The sequence below is a fragment of the Dromiciops gliroides genome, chromosome 1, assembly GCF_019393635.1.
Source record: "Dromiciops gliroides isolate mDroGli1 chromosome 1, mDroGli1.pri, whole genome shotgun sequence".
Lineage (NCBI taxonomy): Eukaryota > Metazoa > Chordata > Mammalia > Microbiotheria > Microbiotheriidae > Dromiciops > Dromiciops gliroides.
Genome location: NC_057861.1, coordinates 763,310,345 through 763,325,629, shown reverse-complemented (window position 1 = coordinate 763,325,629; position 15,285 = coordinate 763,310,345). Strand labels below are relative to the sequence as shown.

General features: G+C 49.4%; 1 protein-coding gene across 1 annotated transcript in view; it reads right to left on the bottom strand.

Moving 5' to 3' along the window:
• Positions 1-15,285, bottom strand: part of CLASP2 (cytoplasmic linker associated protein 2) — a 126,017-nt gene that overhangs the window by 50,738 nt on the left and 59,994 nt on the right. The window contains 6 exon segments of the mRNA XM_043962913.1: positions 621-680; positions 1,711-1,781; positions 2,319-2,454; positions 3,103-3,248; positions 4,830-4,922; positions 8,563-8,642. Of these exon segments, the coding sequence (XP_043818848.1) occupies positions 621-680; positions 1,711-1,781; positions 2,319-2,454; positions 3,103-3,248; positions 4,830-4,922; positions 8,563-8,642 (586 nt within the window).

Below are 15,285 nucleotides of genomic sequence, written 5' to 3'. Positions count from 1 at the left end.
GGGGCTTGTCATGGCCCAAGGTATCAGCAAAACGTGAAGGGGAGGTGGCCCCTTCCTGAAGAGAAGCAGCCCAGATGCTCACAGAATCTGGGCCTGGAGGGTGGGGTGTCGCAAGGAGAGTAAGAGGGTCTGGGTGGGTCCCTCAGCCTCCCCAACTGTGAAATGGGGGTGATGCCAAGAATCTAGGACAGCGCCTAGCAAAGAGCAGGTGCTCATAGCCCTCCCCCTCCCCTCCTCTGGCCATCACCCAGCCTCAGCCCCAGGCCCCGCCTTCCAGCAGTTCCCAGACCGAGGCACACCGGGGAGAGGGCCCCCAAGGCAGGGTCCTGGGGAAAGGCAGAGAGAGGTCGGACCTGAGACTGGAAGGTAGCAGGGAGAGCGAGTCGGCATGGACGTGGGGGAGGCTCCTTCGGTGCAAGGAATGGTGCAACTGAGCCAGCAAGACAAGCAAGTGTCCTGGCGCCCACAGGTTTGGGGGCTTCTCACCCTCCTCCTTCTGATTCGTGCGAAGGGGAGGGAGGCTCAGGATGAGCCGGGAATGAAGAGGAGCCAAGCCCCGAGCTGCCCCCCAACTGTGCCACAGGATCAAGGAGAAGCCTCTGGGGCATCCCCCCACATACCTTTCCAAGGAATGGGTCTGCCACTCTTGCAAGAGGAGGTCCAGAAACTCAAAGGAACGCCTAGAAAGAAGAACACCCAGAGGCCTGAGTGCCGATGGCCAAGCAGGGCCAGACGCGTGTGCACACACGCCTGCGAGGTATAGGTGTGCATATGCGTGTCATGTGTAAACGTGTGTGGTGTTTAACCAAATGTGCATATACATATGTGGGGATGAGCGTATGCGTGCCACCTGAGTACATGTACAAGCTATGTGTGTGTACTAGATGCACACATGTGCTGTGTGCACGATGTATACATATACATGCATATGAGGGTATGCATTTGCATACTACGTACGCACAGAGGGTGTGTGCATGTGTGTTTTCCACACATGCACATGTGCCCCGGCATGTACATGTGTACTGTATGTATGCAGTGTACGCACTTGCATACTACACATGCAGACAGGGTATATGTACATGTGGTGTGTGCATAGATACTGTATACACATGTATGTGACATGTGTGTGCATGTACTCTGTGTGCACGTGCAGTGTAGGTGTGTACGTGTGTGTGTGCTGTGTTGTGTGCACGTATGCATGCACACACATACCAGGTCTGCATGGGTGTGTATGTGGCCACGTGCTCCCCTTCTATCAGGACATGCCCCAGAGGGGCCAGAGATGGATGGCGCTCCAAGCCTCCGCCCCCAGCCCTGCGGGGTGACCTGGAGGACCCCTCCACGCATGCACATGTGCCCCGGCATGTACGTGTGTACTGTATGTATGCAGTGTATGTACTTGCATACTACACATGCATACAGGGTATATGTACATGTGGCGTGTGCATGGATACTGTATGCACATGTATGTGACATACGTGTGCATGCACTCTGTGTGATGGTGCTCCAAGCCTCCGCCCCCCGGGGTGACCTGGAGGACCCCTCCACGCATGCACATGTGCCCCGGCATGTACGTGTGTACTGTATGTATGCAGTGCATGCACATGTATGTGACATGTGTGTGCATGTACTCTGTGTGACAGTGCTCCAAGCCTCCGCCCCCCGCCCTGCGGGGTGACCTGGAGGACCCCTCCACGCGTGCAGACTCACCTCCTCACTGCCACGGACTTGGAGGAACAGTTGCTGGTTATGAGCGGGATGAGCCGGGGCACATGCGTGTGCTGAAACACACAGAGACGGTACCTCAGCACTGGTGCGCACAGGGTTCGGGTCCAGGCAGTAGAGCGGCAGTCTCTGCTGACTGCCTTCCCCAACCCCTGGCCGTGGCCTGGCCCTCGATAGCCCGCTGCTTAGCACAGTGCCTGGCATGCTGCCTCCGTCGCCATTGCTGAGGCAGACAGGGTGAAGTGACCTGCCCAAGGTCACACTGCTACTAAGAGTCCAAGGCTGGATTTGAGCTCAGGGACTCTTGATGCCAAGTCCAGTACCCTACCCCGTGCACCAGCTCACCAGCACACAGTAGGTACTTTATGTTTCCTGACTGGATGCAACTGGTGTGGTTCAGGGCCGAGGCAAGGAGGGAGGCGTCAGTGCTGGTAGCACAGGCACATGCCAGGCAGCACCCCAGTGGGAGGAGCACTAATGAAGCGCCGGGTGTATACCAAGCCCCGCCATGGTGACCACGCTCATTCAGTCTGTGATGAGCAGCCCTCCCACACAGACATGGGGAACCCTTCTGCTGGGGGAGGGGCACGTACCCGGATGATGAAGCGGATGGCGGCGCAGCCCGACGTGGCCATGACCTTAGCACTATTGGGGACCAGGTTAAAAAGGGTAGGCACGATGGCTTCGGCGCCGTGGTCAAACTTGTTGCCCAACACCGTGGAGAGATGTCTGTGTGCAGCGAGAAGGGAAAAAGCGACCATGGGACTCAGACCACTCCTACCGACATGCGCGGATACAGATGATGGGATGATGGGCACCACAAGCACTTGTTAAGCGCCAACTGTGTGCTGCCACCCCCTCCTTCCCAGGAGCGCCAGTGGAGTGGGCAGAACCCCTCTGCTGACCCCAAGGGGGTGATGCTTGCTGCAAAGGCTGCCTCCGTTTGCCTGTCCCCCTCCTGACCGCTCTGGGAAGAGATCTTTCATAGCTCAAGTTCTCTCTCCCTACCAGGGCCCAAAGAGGTCACTGATCCCAGGACAGTGGCCTGAGGAGGGAAAAGGGCTCTTCTCAAATCAACCACTGTTTCTTTAAAATGCCTACTGTGTGTCAGGACCCTCCCATGGCTCCCAAGGGCAGCAGGGCGCCCCTCCCACCCACAGTAGCGTCTGCACGGGCAGACTGCCAGGACATCCATCAATCGGCCTGGCTGACATGGACACGAGACTGCAAGGGGGGCATTGCAATGCACAGAGCCTGGAGTTCAAATCTGGCATCAGACACCCCCTGTGTCTGCCTTCGGAGATGCCCTCGGCCAGCCAGGCCACAAGGCCCCCATGGGTTGGGGGGGGGGGGTTCTGGGGAAGGGCTGACACTCACGCGACGGTGATACAGGCTTCGCGCACCACCTGGGACCGCAGATCCTTGGCAGAAAGCTTCAGGGCGCCGTCTAGCAGGCGCAGATGCTGGAAGAAGCAGTCGTACTGGGCTGCGCCAGCCAGGAGCAGGGACCGGACTTTCTTGAGCTGCAACAGAAAGACACTCATGAGGACACAGGGCACCAATGGCAGCCGGTGCAAGGCCTCTGGCGGGGCCCAGGAGACAAGAGAAAACACCTAGTGGCTCAAAGGGCCAGCCAGATGCTCATGAGCCTCGCCACAACCTCCTGTGGTGGGCGCTCTCTGGATCCTCATCTTACGGATGGGGCCACACTACCCTTGGGGCTCTGTCCTCTGCACTACGTGGGGACCGGGAACCTTCTCGTTGTTAACGGGCACATCCACCGTGCCTGGGGACGGCAGAGGCCGATCAAAGCAATGGACCACCATGTCCAGGGTGCACAGACCTGCTACGCTCGCCCTTGCGAGGGAGAAAGCAGCAAATTCACAGAATTCACCTCTTGGGCAGCGGAGATGATGTTCATGGCAACGATTCTCCTCATCCTTCTCCTTAATCTACTGACCATCACAGTGCCTCATCTTGAGGCTCCCCTTCTGGGGAGGACTCACTGGTGCCCATCTCTGCCTTAAGAGCTTTAAATGCCATTTCACTTCTCAATATGGATCCTCTACCTGTTTTTCTAAGTTATGGTTAAATTCCAAAAGCTTAAAGAGTTGGCACCACAATCTTAGCCCGAGGCAATGCTACCAGGCCAGCCCTTGAAGGAACGGTCTCCACTGGGGAATTCTCGTGTTTTCTCTTTGGGCTCATGGGATGGTTGACGCTGAGGCTGACTGCCTGGGAACTAGGGGATTCTGCCCTCGGGAGGATGCCCAGACTGGGAACCATCTCCTCTACCCTGGCCATAGACGACTGCCCACACTCTGTGGAGGAACCAGATTAAAATAAAATTGGGAAACGCTTATCAGAACAGATAAAAATACAACGGATCCTTGGGAAGAACCTCAGCCTTCATCCCGGGGAGTTGCCCCTAGGGAGGTGCCCCTGGGCTTTGCCCCTGCAGGTGGCCAAGAAGAGGAAGCCGGAGCTGGTCACCAGCCTCCCAGGCCCTTCTTAGTTGTTCTTCTTCAGTAACTGCTATGACTCTTATCAGTGGGGAATGAGGCCCTACTCTGCAGGGGACCCCTCAGGACCCGCAGCTGAGACCATTCCCAGGTGTGGTCTCACCCACAGGCCTGGCTCACTTTGGCAGAGCCCAGGGCGCTGGACGAAGAAAGAGTTTAAGAAAGGTATCCTTCCTTCTCTTTTTTTTTTTCAGGCAGGGCAATGAGGGTTAAGTGACTTGCCCAGGGTCACACAGCTAGTATCAAGTGTCTGAGCTCGGATTTGAACTCAGGTCCTCCTGAATCCAGGGCTGGTGCCCTATCCACTGCGCCACCTAGCTGCCCCCTCCTTCCTTCTCTCTATCCATCCTCCCTCACTCCCCTCCCACACCCAGTGTTGTCCAGAACACAGCCCTTCTATTCCTTCTCTCATTGTTTCTGAGCAACAAGCAGAGCAGTGACATTTGTTCACTGACACTACTGTGAAATTCGTGCCAATATGGGAAATAGGTGGTGGTGAGTCCCAGTGTTTTCTGTCATTTCCACATAAAATAAGAGGAAAGTGGGTGCACGATAAAGGAATGAGCTGGACAGAAAACTTACTGCATTCGCACGCTGGTCCCAATCATGCTTGTCATCAGATAAAATTTCCCTGATTTTATTCAATGTTTCTTCAAGTTCACGACTAGAATATATCTGAAAATAAGAAGAAAATAAATAAATGTTCAAGGGTTCGTCCTAACAGAAGTCAGCATCATTTCAGAGATCTTAGGTTGTTGGGGAACCAAGCCGTTCTTTCCTCTTCCTTTTCCATCGTCCCCTGGGTGCCATGGCCCTACCTGACCATCCCTCTAGGCCGGAGTCCCCACACTTGGCCCCCATCTTCCAACCACTCCCATTTCTTTGAGTGTGAGCTCCCAGAGGGCAGGGACCAGCTCTTTTGGCATCTGCAGGCCTGGCACATAGAGCTGTGGGGTATGAGCAGATGCACGATAAAGGCAGCACCGAGGGAGTACAGGAAGTGTGGAACGACGCCTGGGAGGCCATATTTGTAAGGTACCTCTTAGCACAGCGCCTGGCGCCTGGCAAGCATCTGATGTTCCCTTCCCTCCTCCCTCACTTTCTTCCCTCCCTCTCTCCCTCCTTCCCTCCATTCCCCACCTTTCTTCCTTCCTCCCTTCCTTCCCCACCTTTCCTTCTCTTCTTCCTTTTTCCCTCATTCCTTCTTTCCTTCCTCCCTTTCTCTTCCTTCTTTCCCCACCTTCCTTTCTCCCTCCTTCCCTCCCACTCTTCCTTCCTTCTTCCCTCTCTCCCTCCCTCTCTTCCTTGCTTCCCTCTCTCCCTTCCTTTTCCTGTCTCCTTTCTTCATTCCTCCCTCTCCCTTCCTTCCCCATCTTCCTTCCTTCCTCCCTTCTCATCCCTGGAGAGCAGGAACTGTCTTATACTTTCTGATGCATGCTCCCAACACTTAGCACAGTGCTTTTGATGCAGGAAAGGCTTAATGATTCCCTCCCTCCCTCCCTCCCTTCCTTCCTTCCTTTCTTCCATGCAAGGCCTTGGAAGAAGAATGCATTGTTTTTCAAACAAAAGAGAATCATTTTCTAGTGTCCCAGAAAAAAATGGGAAGGGGCAGTTTCTCCACTCAAAAGGACTCAAGCTTTGCTCAATCTTAAGCAAACTGCGTCTACAGAAAATTCTCTAAGTTGTCCTCCAGAGAACCCATCAATGAGTGTAGCTCTAGAAACAAAATGCATTTGCAAGAAAAAAGGTTTCTACAAGATTTTGGAATTCCTACCCAGGACAAAGCATCAGATTTTAAAGCATGTAAAACATTCTTGAATGTCAATTAAAATTTTATGTCTTCCTAGCCTTCAGCAGCATAGTGTCTAGCGCACAATAGGCACTTAATAAGGGTTTGACCATTCCCCAAAAGAGAAAAAAACCTATTTGTACAAAGATATTTCTAGCAGCTCTTTTTGTGGCGGCTAAGAACTGGAAATCAAAGGAAGGCCCATCCATGGGGGAATGGCTGAACAAGCTGTGGTACAGGATGGGGATGGAATGTTACTGTGCTATAGGAAAGGACAAGCAGGATGATTTCAGAAAGGCCTGGGAAGACTTGTATGAACTGATGTCGAGTGAAGAGAGCAGAACCAGGAGAACCTTGTGCACAGAGACAGCCATACTGTCTAATGAAGAACTGTGAAAGACTTGACTACTCTCAGCAATACAATGATCCAAGACGATCCCAAAGGACCACTGATGAAAGATACCATGCACCTCTAGAGGAAGAACTGATATTGATGGAACAGACTGAAGCCTGCTGATTTTCACTTTCTTTCTTTCATTTTTTTAACTGAGGTTTTCTTGTCCAAAATGACGATCATGTTTACATAAGTGCACTTGTATAACCCGTATCTGATTGCTTACCACCTCAGGGAGGGGGAAGGGGAGGGAGAGGAGGAGGGATAGAATTTGGAATCAAAACTTTAAATAAAGGAGTATTTACTGAGAAAAAATAAAGGAGGTTGTAAGGGTAGAAATCATGATCCCTGCATTGTGCCAGGCATCACGTTAAGCACTGGGGAAGTCGTCTTTTAAAGCGAAAAAGACAGTCCTTGCCTTCCAGGAGCCTACGACTGAAATGGGCTAACAACTCACCAAATATAGCTGGTAACTGGTACAGGAACATCTGGTGGCAAAGGCCAAGTGGAGGCTCAGGGGGGGGGGGGGCTTGCCAATCTGAAGGAATGGTCCTGGGGTGGGGGTGGGAGGCGAGGTGATGAGGGCAGGCTGACGAAAAAGGAAGTTTAGACGTGAGAGAGAGAACAAGAAGCTGAAGAGAACACTGAAGGAGGTGTCCTGAGAGGCCCAAAAGAAGCGAGGGGTTTGGATGTGGTGAGTCCGAGATGCCCACGCACAGTCTATTCTTGACCATCCAAAAAGCAATTAGGGATGATACGAGACAGGGGGTCAGGACCAACGGCGTCAGTGCCGAGAATGATGACACCACAGAGCCGCAGGCACGCCAAGGCCACATAGCGCGTGAAGCAGTCTCGGCCAAGCAAGGACGGTCAGGCTCTCCAAGGTGGCTTCTGCCTAGACTGTGGCTCACAGTGGGGTGCCCCCAGGAGTCTTGTGGCCTTTGCCTATTCTGTAGCCCCTCTGGACGGGAAGTCTGGTATGTGCAGGTGAAGGTTTCTTTAGGGTCTCTCTTCTTCGATCACTATAATGCACAGGACACTCAGAGACATGTGGATTTATGAGGGCAGGAGGAACTAGAAGGACGAGAAAAGGTTCCTTACACAGGAAGCAGCCTGGACTCCAAGGGAGGGAAGGCTTCAGCGAGGGCCCTGCGTTTACTCTCCATGCAGAATTCTAAAAACCTTTTCCTTGGTAAAAGGAGAGCTCTCATGCAACTGGGCCCCAAAGGCACGAGACTTCTGGAAAGATGGGACAACAGAGAGGAGCTCAGATAATGACCAAGTTCTCACGACAAGCGGGACATGGAGCCGCCGGGAGACAAACGCTCACCACAGGTGGGCGTGAGCACAGTGGAAAGAAGTCATCAGGGAAGCAGCGAAGAAGAGCCACGTTTCCTCGTGAACCCCTTGGGCGAAAAGGACAAAATGCAGCAGAGCATTTCAAAGGAGGCCAGTGAGACTGAAATACCACTCACTTCTTTTCCCATTTTTTCTTCTACATCTTTCACTTGATTTGAAAAACCCCTTCTGCGCTCTTCCATGAGTTCTTTCTGGGCCTGAGACCAATTCGCACTTTTCTCTGAAACTCTGCATGTGCATGTCTTGACATTGTAGGCCTCTCAGGAGTTTGGATCTTCCCTGTCACCAGAGTCATTTTCTTTTTTGTTGTTTTTTTTATTGTTTTTCCATCCTACTTTGTGACTTTCAAAGTTGGGCTCTGCTCCTGAGGTGGAGGGAGAACTGTCCCAGGCTTCTTGTGCTAGGGCTGCTGGGTCTCACAGCTGGCCTCCTGCGCAGGGGCCACAGGGCCTGGCCACTGGCCTGCTGCACCAGAGCCACACAGCTGCCTTGCTGGGGTGCAGCCTACTGCTGGTTTGCGTAGATACTGCCTGCACTGGACTGTACTCCCCTTTTTCCCAAGGGAGACAAACATTTCCTGCCAACATGAAGAGTTTTTTCACCCCGTTCTGTCACTGGCTCTGTTGCTCCAGAATTCATTTTGTGGCACTAATTTATAGTTGTCTGGAGGCAAATCTGGAAGAGTTCAGTTGAGCCTTACTCTTCCATGAGACAGACAGACAGACAGACAGAGAGGGGGACAGAGACACAGAGAAGGGTGTGACAGGGCCCACCTGAACAGAAGGGACTTCCGAAAATGCTTTCACAAAGTCATCTTCATCCACAGCGCCAGCACCGCCTTCCTTAGACACACCTAGAGAAAAGAAAGAGCGACCTTTAGAAACACACGACGGCAAGAGCTCAGCCCTGCGGCCCGACTCTTCCTGGCAGGGATGGGTTCGTCCTCTCTGCCGGGCCTGCGGAGGGGGCAGGCTGAGAGAAGGGCCTTCAGAAGGGCAGAGACAGCACCTTGTGGACATGGGAGGCGCAGAGCCGGGACGACAGCGGAACGGTACAAGGCCGTAGCATAGAAGAAGCTGAGATGGGAGCACAGGTCAAACATTGATTAAGCGCTTACTGTATGCCAGGCCTTGTGCCAAGGACTGGGGACACAAAGAGAGACCAAAGACAGTCCTTACTTCGAGGAGCTCACACTCAAACTGGGAGACACCAAGTGCACAGATATGTGCAAGCGAGCTATATCCGGGATAACTGGGAGATGGACATCAGATTTCAGCCAAGACTTTAAAAAGTCAGGGAGGTCGGCAGCTGGAGCAGAGGAAAGAGGAGTCCCGGCACAAAGGGCAGCCAGAGGAAATGCCCCAGCCAAGAGATGGAGAGTCTTGTTTGTGAACAGCTAGGAGCCCAGGGGCACTGAATGAGAGTGTGCGTTGGGGAGGATGGCGCAAGAAGCCTGGAAAGGGAGGAGGGGGCGGTCATAAAGGGCTTCGAATGCCAAGTGGAGCACTCCGTACTTGATCCTGGAGGGGACAGGCGGCCACTGGAACTTACTGGCCTGCGTTTTCATAAGATCACTTTGGTGGCTGGATGGAGGATGAACTGGAGTGGGGAGGGACTGAGGCAGGCAGACCCCTCCCCCAACCCCTACTTCCCTCGGCAGGCCATAGGAACAGTCCAGGCCTGAGGTGAAGAGGGTCTGCACCAGAGTGGTGGCAGTGACAGAGGAGAGCAGAGGCCGTGTCGGGGAGATGCCCCACGGGGTAAACTGACAGGCTATGGCACCATCTTGGATATGGCTTGTGAGAGTGAGCCTGGGGATGCGCTCAACAATGAGAGAGGGAAGGAGAATGAGACCTAGCACCCAACGGTGAGACAATCAGAGAGGGGCCCCAAGTCTGGAGGAATGAAGCCCCAGGAGCTGCTGTGACTAGAAAGCATCCATCAAAGAAGTGAGCCTCGGAACCCACAGTGCAAATAGACACCAAAGTACACGGGAGCACGTCAGCCCCGGGGTCAGGAAGACGGTGTGAACTGGGGCCCATCAATCCTCTTGGGGCCTCACCTGGAAGAGCAGGCGCTGACAGGCCCCTGGAGGGGTCTGATGGCCCCAACAAAGTCCTATGTGCAGAGCATGTAACACATGACCCGCACCAAGACTGATCGATCAAAGCGGCTCCAGAGACCGATTACCGAAGAGTCCTCTCACAATCACAAAGGGGGAAAACTCCCGGGGACCAGGGCCAGGCCCCAATACAAAACACAGAGGTTCATCACCAGGGCGCCACCAGAACAAACTCTGTCTGTCTTGGTAGACATACACCCCTGAGTGCAGTGTTCCTGCAGGGGCTGCAGCCACAGCTGTGGAGGGTCTTGGCACCAGAGTCCTTGGCCCTATCCAGTGGCTCTGTGGGACCCCGGCACACCGCAGGCACTTAATAAAGGTTCCCAATGACTACAAAAATTGTGAATGGAAAAAACAAACGCAACACACACAACTCCCCCAAAAGAAAGGTGTAGAATGAAGGGCCAGGCTGACAAGGGTGCGGGTGACTGACGGAGGACACAGTACAACATCATGGTCACTGCACTCATGGTGTGGGTGTGGGGGGGTGTCTTTTTCCTTTTTGAGGGTAGGCACTTGGGCTTTTTTTGGCCTTCTTTGTATCCCTACCAACTCAGCCTAGTGCCTGGCATGAAAAAGGAGCTTGATCAATGCTTTTTTGACTAACCAGGGCTTTGCAGTATAGTTGGAGGTCTGCAGGTGCTACTCGCCCTTCATTCCTACATTAAAACAATATATCTGGGATATTCTAGACCTTTGGTTGATCAAAAATCGTTTGTCTGGATACTTGACTCAATTCTGTAAAAGTGTCCTACTGAAAACTTTGAACTGAATGGTACGAAATGAGTACATTCACTTTGGTAGTACTGCCATTTTTATTACGTTGGCATAACCCAGTCATGAGCACTGAGTGTTGGCATGGCCAATTTTCATGCACTTGGTGGTTAATCTGAACAAGATGTCCCTTTCTCTGGTGGTCTCACATTCAACTTCTATTATACAAGAAAAGCTGTTGATTTCTCTGGGTCTGTTTTAGAGACGGCTATTTTGCTGAAGCTATTAACAGTCACAATTCAGTTTCTTTGCTGATTTACAGAGATTTGGCAAGTCAGCAGCCAAGAAGGATGTTCTGGTTTCTTCTTTGCCTACGTTTTTGCCTTTAATGTGGACACCTTGAATACCAGGAAATATTACCATCTATAAGAAGACAAACAGAATGAAAACAGTAAGATTCATAGGAACTGACACAAAATGGTGTAGAGACAAAAAAAAAAAAAAAGAAAGAAAGAACTGAACAGAAAATGAACAGAACAGAAATAAAAGAATAGAATAAAACAGCCAAAAAGAGGATGTCTCAGGATGGTGATGGCCAGAACCATGCCAACGAGGAGAAGCTGAAGACATTCTTCCCCCTCAGTGGTAACAGCGTGGGTGGAAAAACACAGCTAGCTTTGGGGACCCATTCTTTGGTTCTGCTGCACTTCCCCACAACCGCCTTTTTATTGTTATTTAAAAAAAAATAAAGAATATAGTAGATGAGGAGGGAAAGAAGGCTATCAACAAGTTTATACTAAAAAGTAATATTAGAGGGGCGGCTAGATGGCGCAGTGGTAAAGCACCGGCCCTGGAGTCAGGAGGACCTGAGTTCAAATCCAGCCTCAGACACTTAACACTTACTAGCTGTGTGACCCTGGGCAAGTCACTTAACCCCAATTGCCTCACAAAAAAACCCAAAAAACAACAACAACAACAACAAAAAGTAATATTAGTTCCCCAAATCAATACAGGAGCACAGTGAAGATACACCCTCCCCCCTTCGTTGTCTGATACAGGGCTGGCAATGTCAGCAACAGCACTAAGTCCAGAGAAAGGCATTACAGTATAAAGGCAGGCAAAAGAAGAGACAACATTAGCAGTTTGCTGGTGACGCGGTATTCTTAGAAATCCTAGGCAATCGGCAAAGAACCTGAAATATTTAATACCTTCAGCAAAGTTGCCGGCAATAAAACAAACCAACAAAAATCACTTGCATTTCTGTACGATAACAACAAAATCCAAGAGGTGCCCACAGAAAGAGACACTTTCCTTAAATTAAATTAACTACAAAATGCATGAAACGCCTGGGAGTATGTCTACCAATGTTGGTTTATGCTTGTATAGTTCCTATTACAAAGCAATCCTTAAAGAAGTGAAGAAGAGAAGGCACAGAAAAGGCAGGGACTCATCAGAGCTCTCCCAAATTCCTTTCCAAATAACTATAAATAATGTCTGAAAACACATTCTGGAGAGGCAGAACCCACAAAAGGAAGGGGTGAAACAACTTTCCAGCCAAAGACAACTTATGGTCACCAGAAAAAGCCAACACACCGGAGTGAGTGAAGTGCAGGCTGGGCCCGGACAAACAAGCAGCAGCCCCCGGGGGCTGAATCAGGAGTGGGGGCAGCAGCTGCCTCTCGAGCTCTCGGCTCAGGGGCTCAGACAGGTGGTAAGAAGGAGATTCCAAAGGTCCCTTTGCTGGCACCGGGGCTGGACTCTGCTGCCCTGCCCCTCCTCAGAGCCAGGTTTCAGTTCTGCGTTACGGTCCCAGAGCGAGGAGGAGCCATAGCACACTAGAGCTTGAAGCTACAGGGGCGCAGAGACCCTAGTCCCAGTTCCATGGTGGAAAAGAGTGCTTGCGGTCATTCACAGAACAGAGGACAGGCCAGGAGAGGAGTAAGCACACCTCTCCTTAGATCATACCACCTTAGCAGAACTGAAAGCTTAAAGACACCAGAACTAGCTCTGAAAACAATTGCACAAAAAGATCTGAAGCTTGGGACAGTGCCCCCTCCAGTGGGGAATGAGCCCAAATTTAAGATTAAGTGAAAAGTAAATAAAAAGGCTAGGAAAATAAGCAAACAACAAAAAAAGATGCTGACTATACAAAGTTACTATAGAGATAGGGAAGATCAAAACAAACTCAGAAGAAGAAAACTAAAGTCAAAACTGCTACAGCCAAAGCCTCAAAGCCTCAAATGTGAATTGGTCTCAGTTCCCAAAAGAATTCCTAGAAGAGCTTGGAAAGGATTTTTAAATTCAAGAGGTAGAGAAAAAAACTGGGAAATTACAGTGATGCAAGAAAATAATGGGAAAAAAAAAGAATCAACAGCTTGGTAAAGGAGGCAGAAAAGAAAAATGCTAAAGAAAATAATACCTTTAAAAACAAATGGGGGGGGGCAGCTAGGTGGCACGGTGGATAAAGCACCAGCCCTGGATTCAGGAGGACCTGAGTTCAAATCCAGCCTCAGACACTTGATACTTACTAGCTGTGTGACCGTGGGCAAGTCACTTAACCCCCATTGCCCCGCAAAAAAACAAAAACAAAACCACCAGATCAGACCAAATGAGGCACAAAAGAAGAATGCCTAAGAGTGACGAATTGGTCAAATAGAAAAAGACATACAAAAATTCACTGAAGAAAAGAACTCCTTAAAAAGTAGAACTGGCCAAATGGGAAAGGGGGTACAAAAGCACAACAAAGAAAATAACTCTTTAAAAATTAAAATTGAGCAAGTGGAAGTGAATGACTCCAGAAGACATCAAGAAGCAGTGAAACAAAACCAAAAGAATGAAAAAAATAGAAGAAAATGTGAAATACCTTACTATAAAAATAACTGATGTGGAAAACAGATCAAAGAGAGATCATTTAAGAATTACTGGACTACCTGAAAGTTATGATCAAAAAAAGAGCCTAGATCAAGAAATTATCAAGAAAAACTACCCTGATATCTTAGAACCTGGGGGTAAAATTGAAACTGAAAGAACCCACCAATCATCTCCTGAAAGAGATGCCAACATGAAAATCTCCAGGAATAATATAGACAAATTACAGAGTTCCCAAGTCAGGGAGAAAAATACTCCAAGCAGCCAGAAAGAATTCAAATATCAAAGAGATCCAGTCAGGATTATATAGGATTTAGCAGCTTCTACATTAAAGGATCAAAGGACTTGGCATATGATATTCCAGAGGGCAAAGGAGCTAGGATTACAACGAAGAATCACCTACCCAGCAAGACTGAGTTTAATCCTTCACTGAGGAAAAAATGGATATTTAATATAATAGAAGACTTTAAAGCATTCCTGATGAAAAGACCAGAAAGTTTAATAGAAATTCTGACTTTCAAATACAAGACTCAAGAAAAGCATAAGAAATTCAATAAGGTGAAACTGTTTATATTCCTGCATGGGACGACGACACTTGTATCTCCTAAGAACTTTCTAATTATCAGGGTCGTTAGGAACATATAGACAGAGGGCACAGGTGTGAGTTGAATATAATGAGATGAAATTTTTTTTAAAAAATTAAGATATGGGGGCAGCTAGGTGGCACAGTGGTAAAGCACTGGCCCAGGATTCAGGAGTACCTGAGTTCAAATCCGGCCTCAGACACTTAACACTTACTAGCTGTGTGACCCTGGGCAAGTCACTTAACCCCAATTGCCTCACTAAAAAAAAAAAAAAATTAAGATATGAGAAAGAGGAATGCACCGGGAGAAGGAAGGAGAGGTAGAATGAGGTAAATGACCTCACATAAAAGAGCTATCACACAGTAGGAGGAAGTTAAGAGAGATAGGCAAGAGCACTTGAACCTTACTTTCATCAGAACAGGCTCAAAGAGAAAATAACATACATACTCAGTTGGGAATAGAAATCTGTCTTACCCTATAGGAAAGTAGATGGGGAAGGGGATAAGAGAAAGGGGAAGTAGGCTGATAGAAGGGAGGGTAGACCGGGGGAGGTTAAAGTCAGAAGCAGAAGACTTTTGAGGATGGACAAAGTGAAAGGAGAAAGAAAATAGGATAAACGGGGAGAATAGGTTGGAGGGAAATACACAGTAATCATAACTGAAAAAAATTTGATAACAAGTATTTGATTAAGACCATATTTCTCAAACATAGAGAGAACTGAATCAAATTTATAAGAATGCAAGTCATTCCCCAAATGATAAATGTAAACAAGCAGTTTTCAGATAAAGTAATAAAACCTATCTATAGTCATATGAAAAAATGCTCCAAATCACTACTGATCAGAGAAATGCAAATTAAAACAACTCTGAGGTACCACCTCACATCCATCAGATTGGCTAATATGACAAAAAAGGAAAATAATAAATGTTGGAGAAGCTGTGGAAAAGTTGGAACACTGATGCATGGTTGGTGGAGTTGTGAACTGATCCTCTGGAACCATGTCCAAAGGGCTATAAAACTGTGCATACCCTTTGACCCAGCAATACCACTATTAGGTCTATAACTGTGAGATTTAAAAGTGGATAAAAGAGCATTAAACGCCTCTTTAGTCTTTCCCTTATCTATCTCCCATTAAGAGAAACAGACCTCTAAGCTTTAATTAGAGATGGATTACTTAGCTTTTATTGTTTGGGAATTAGTTAGCCAAC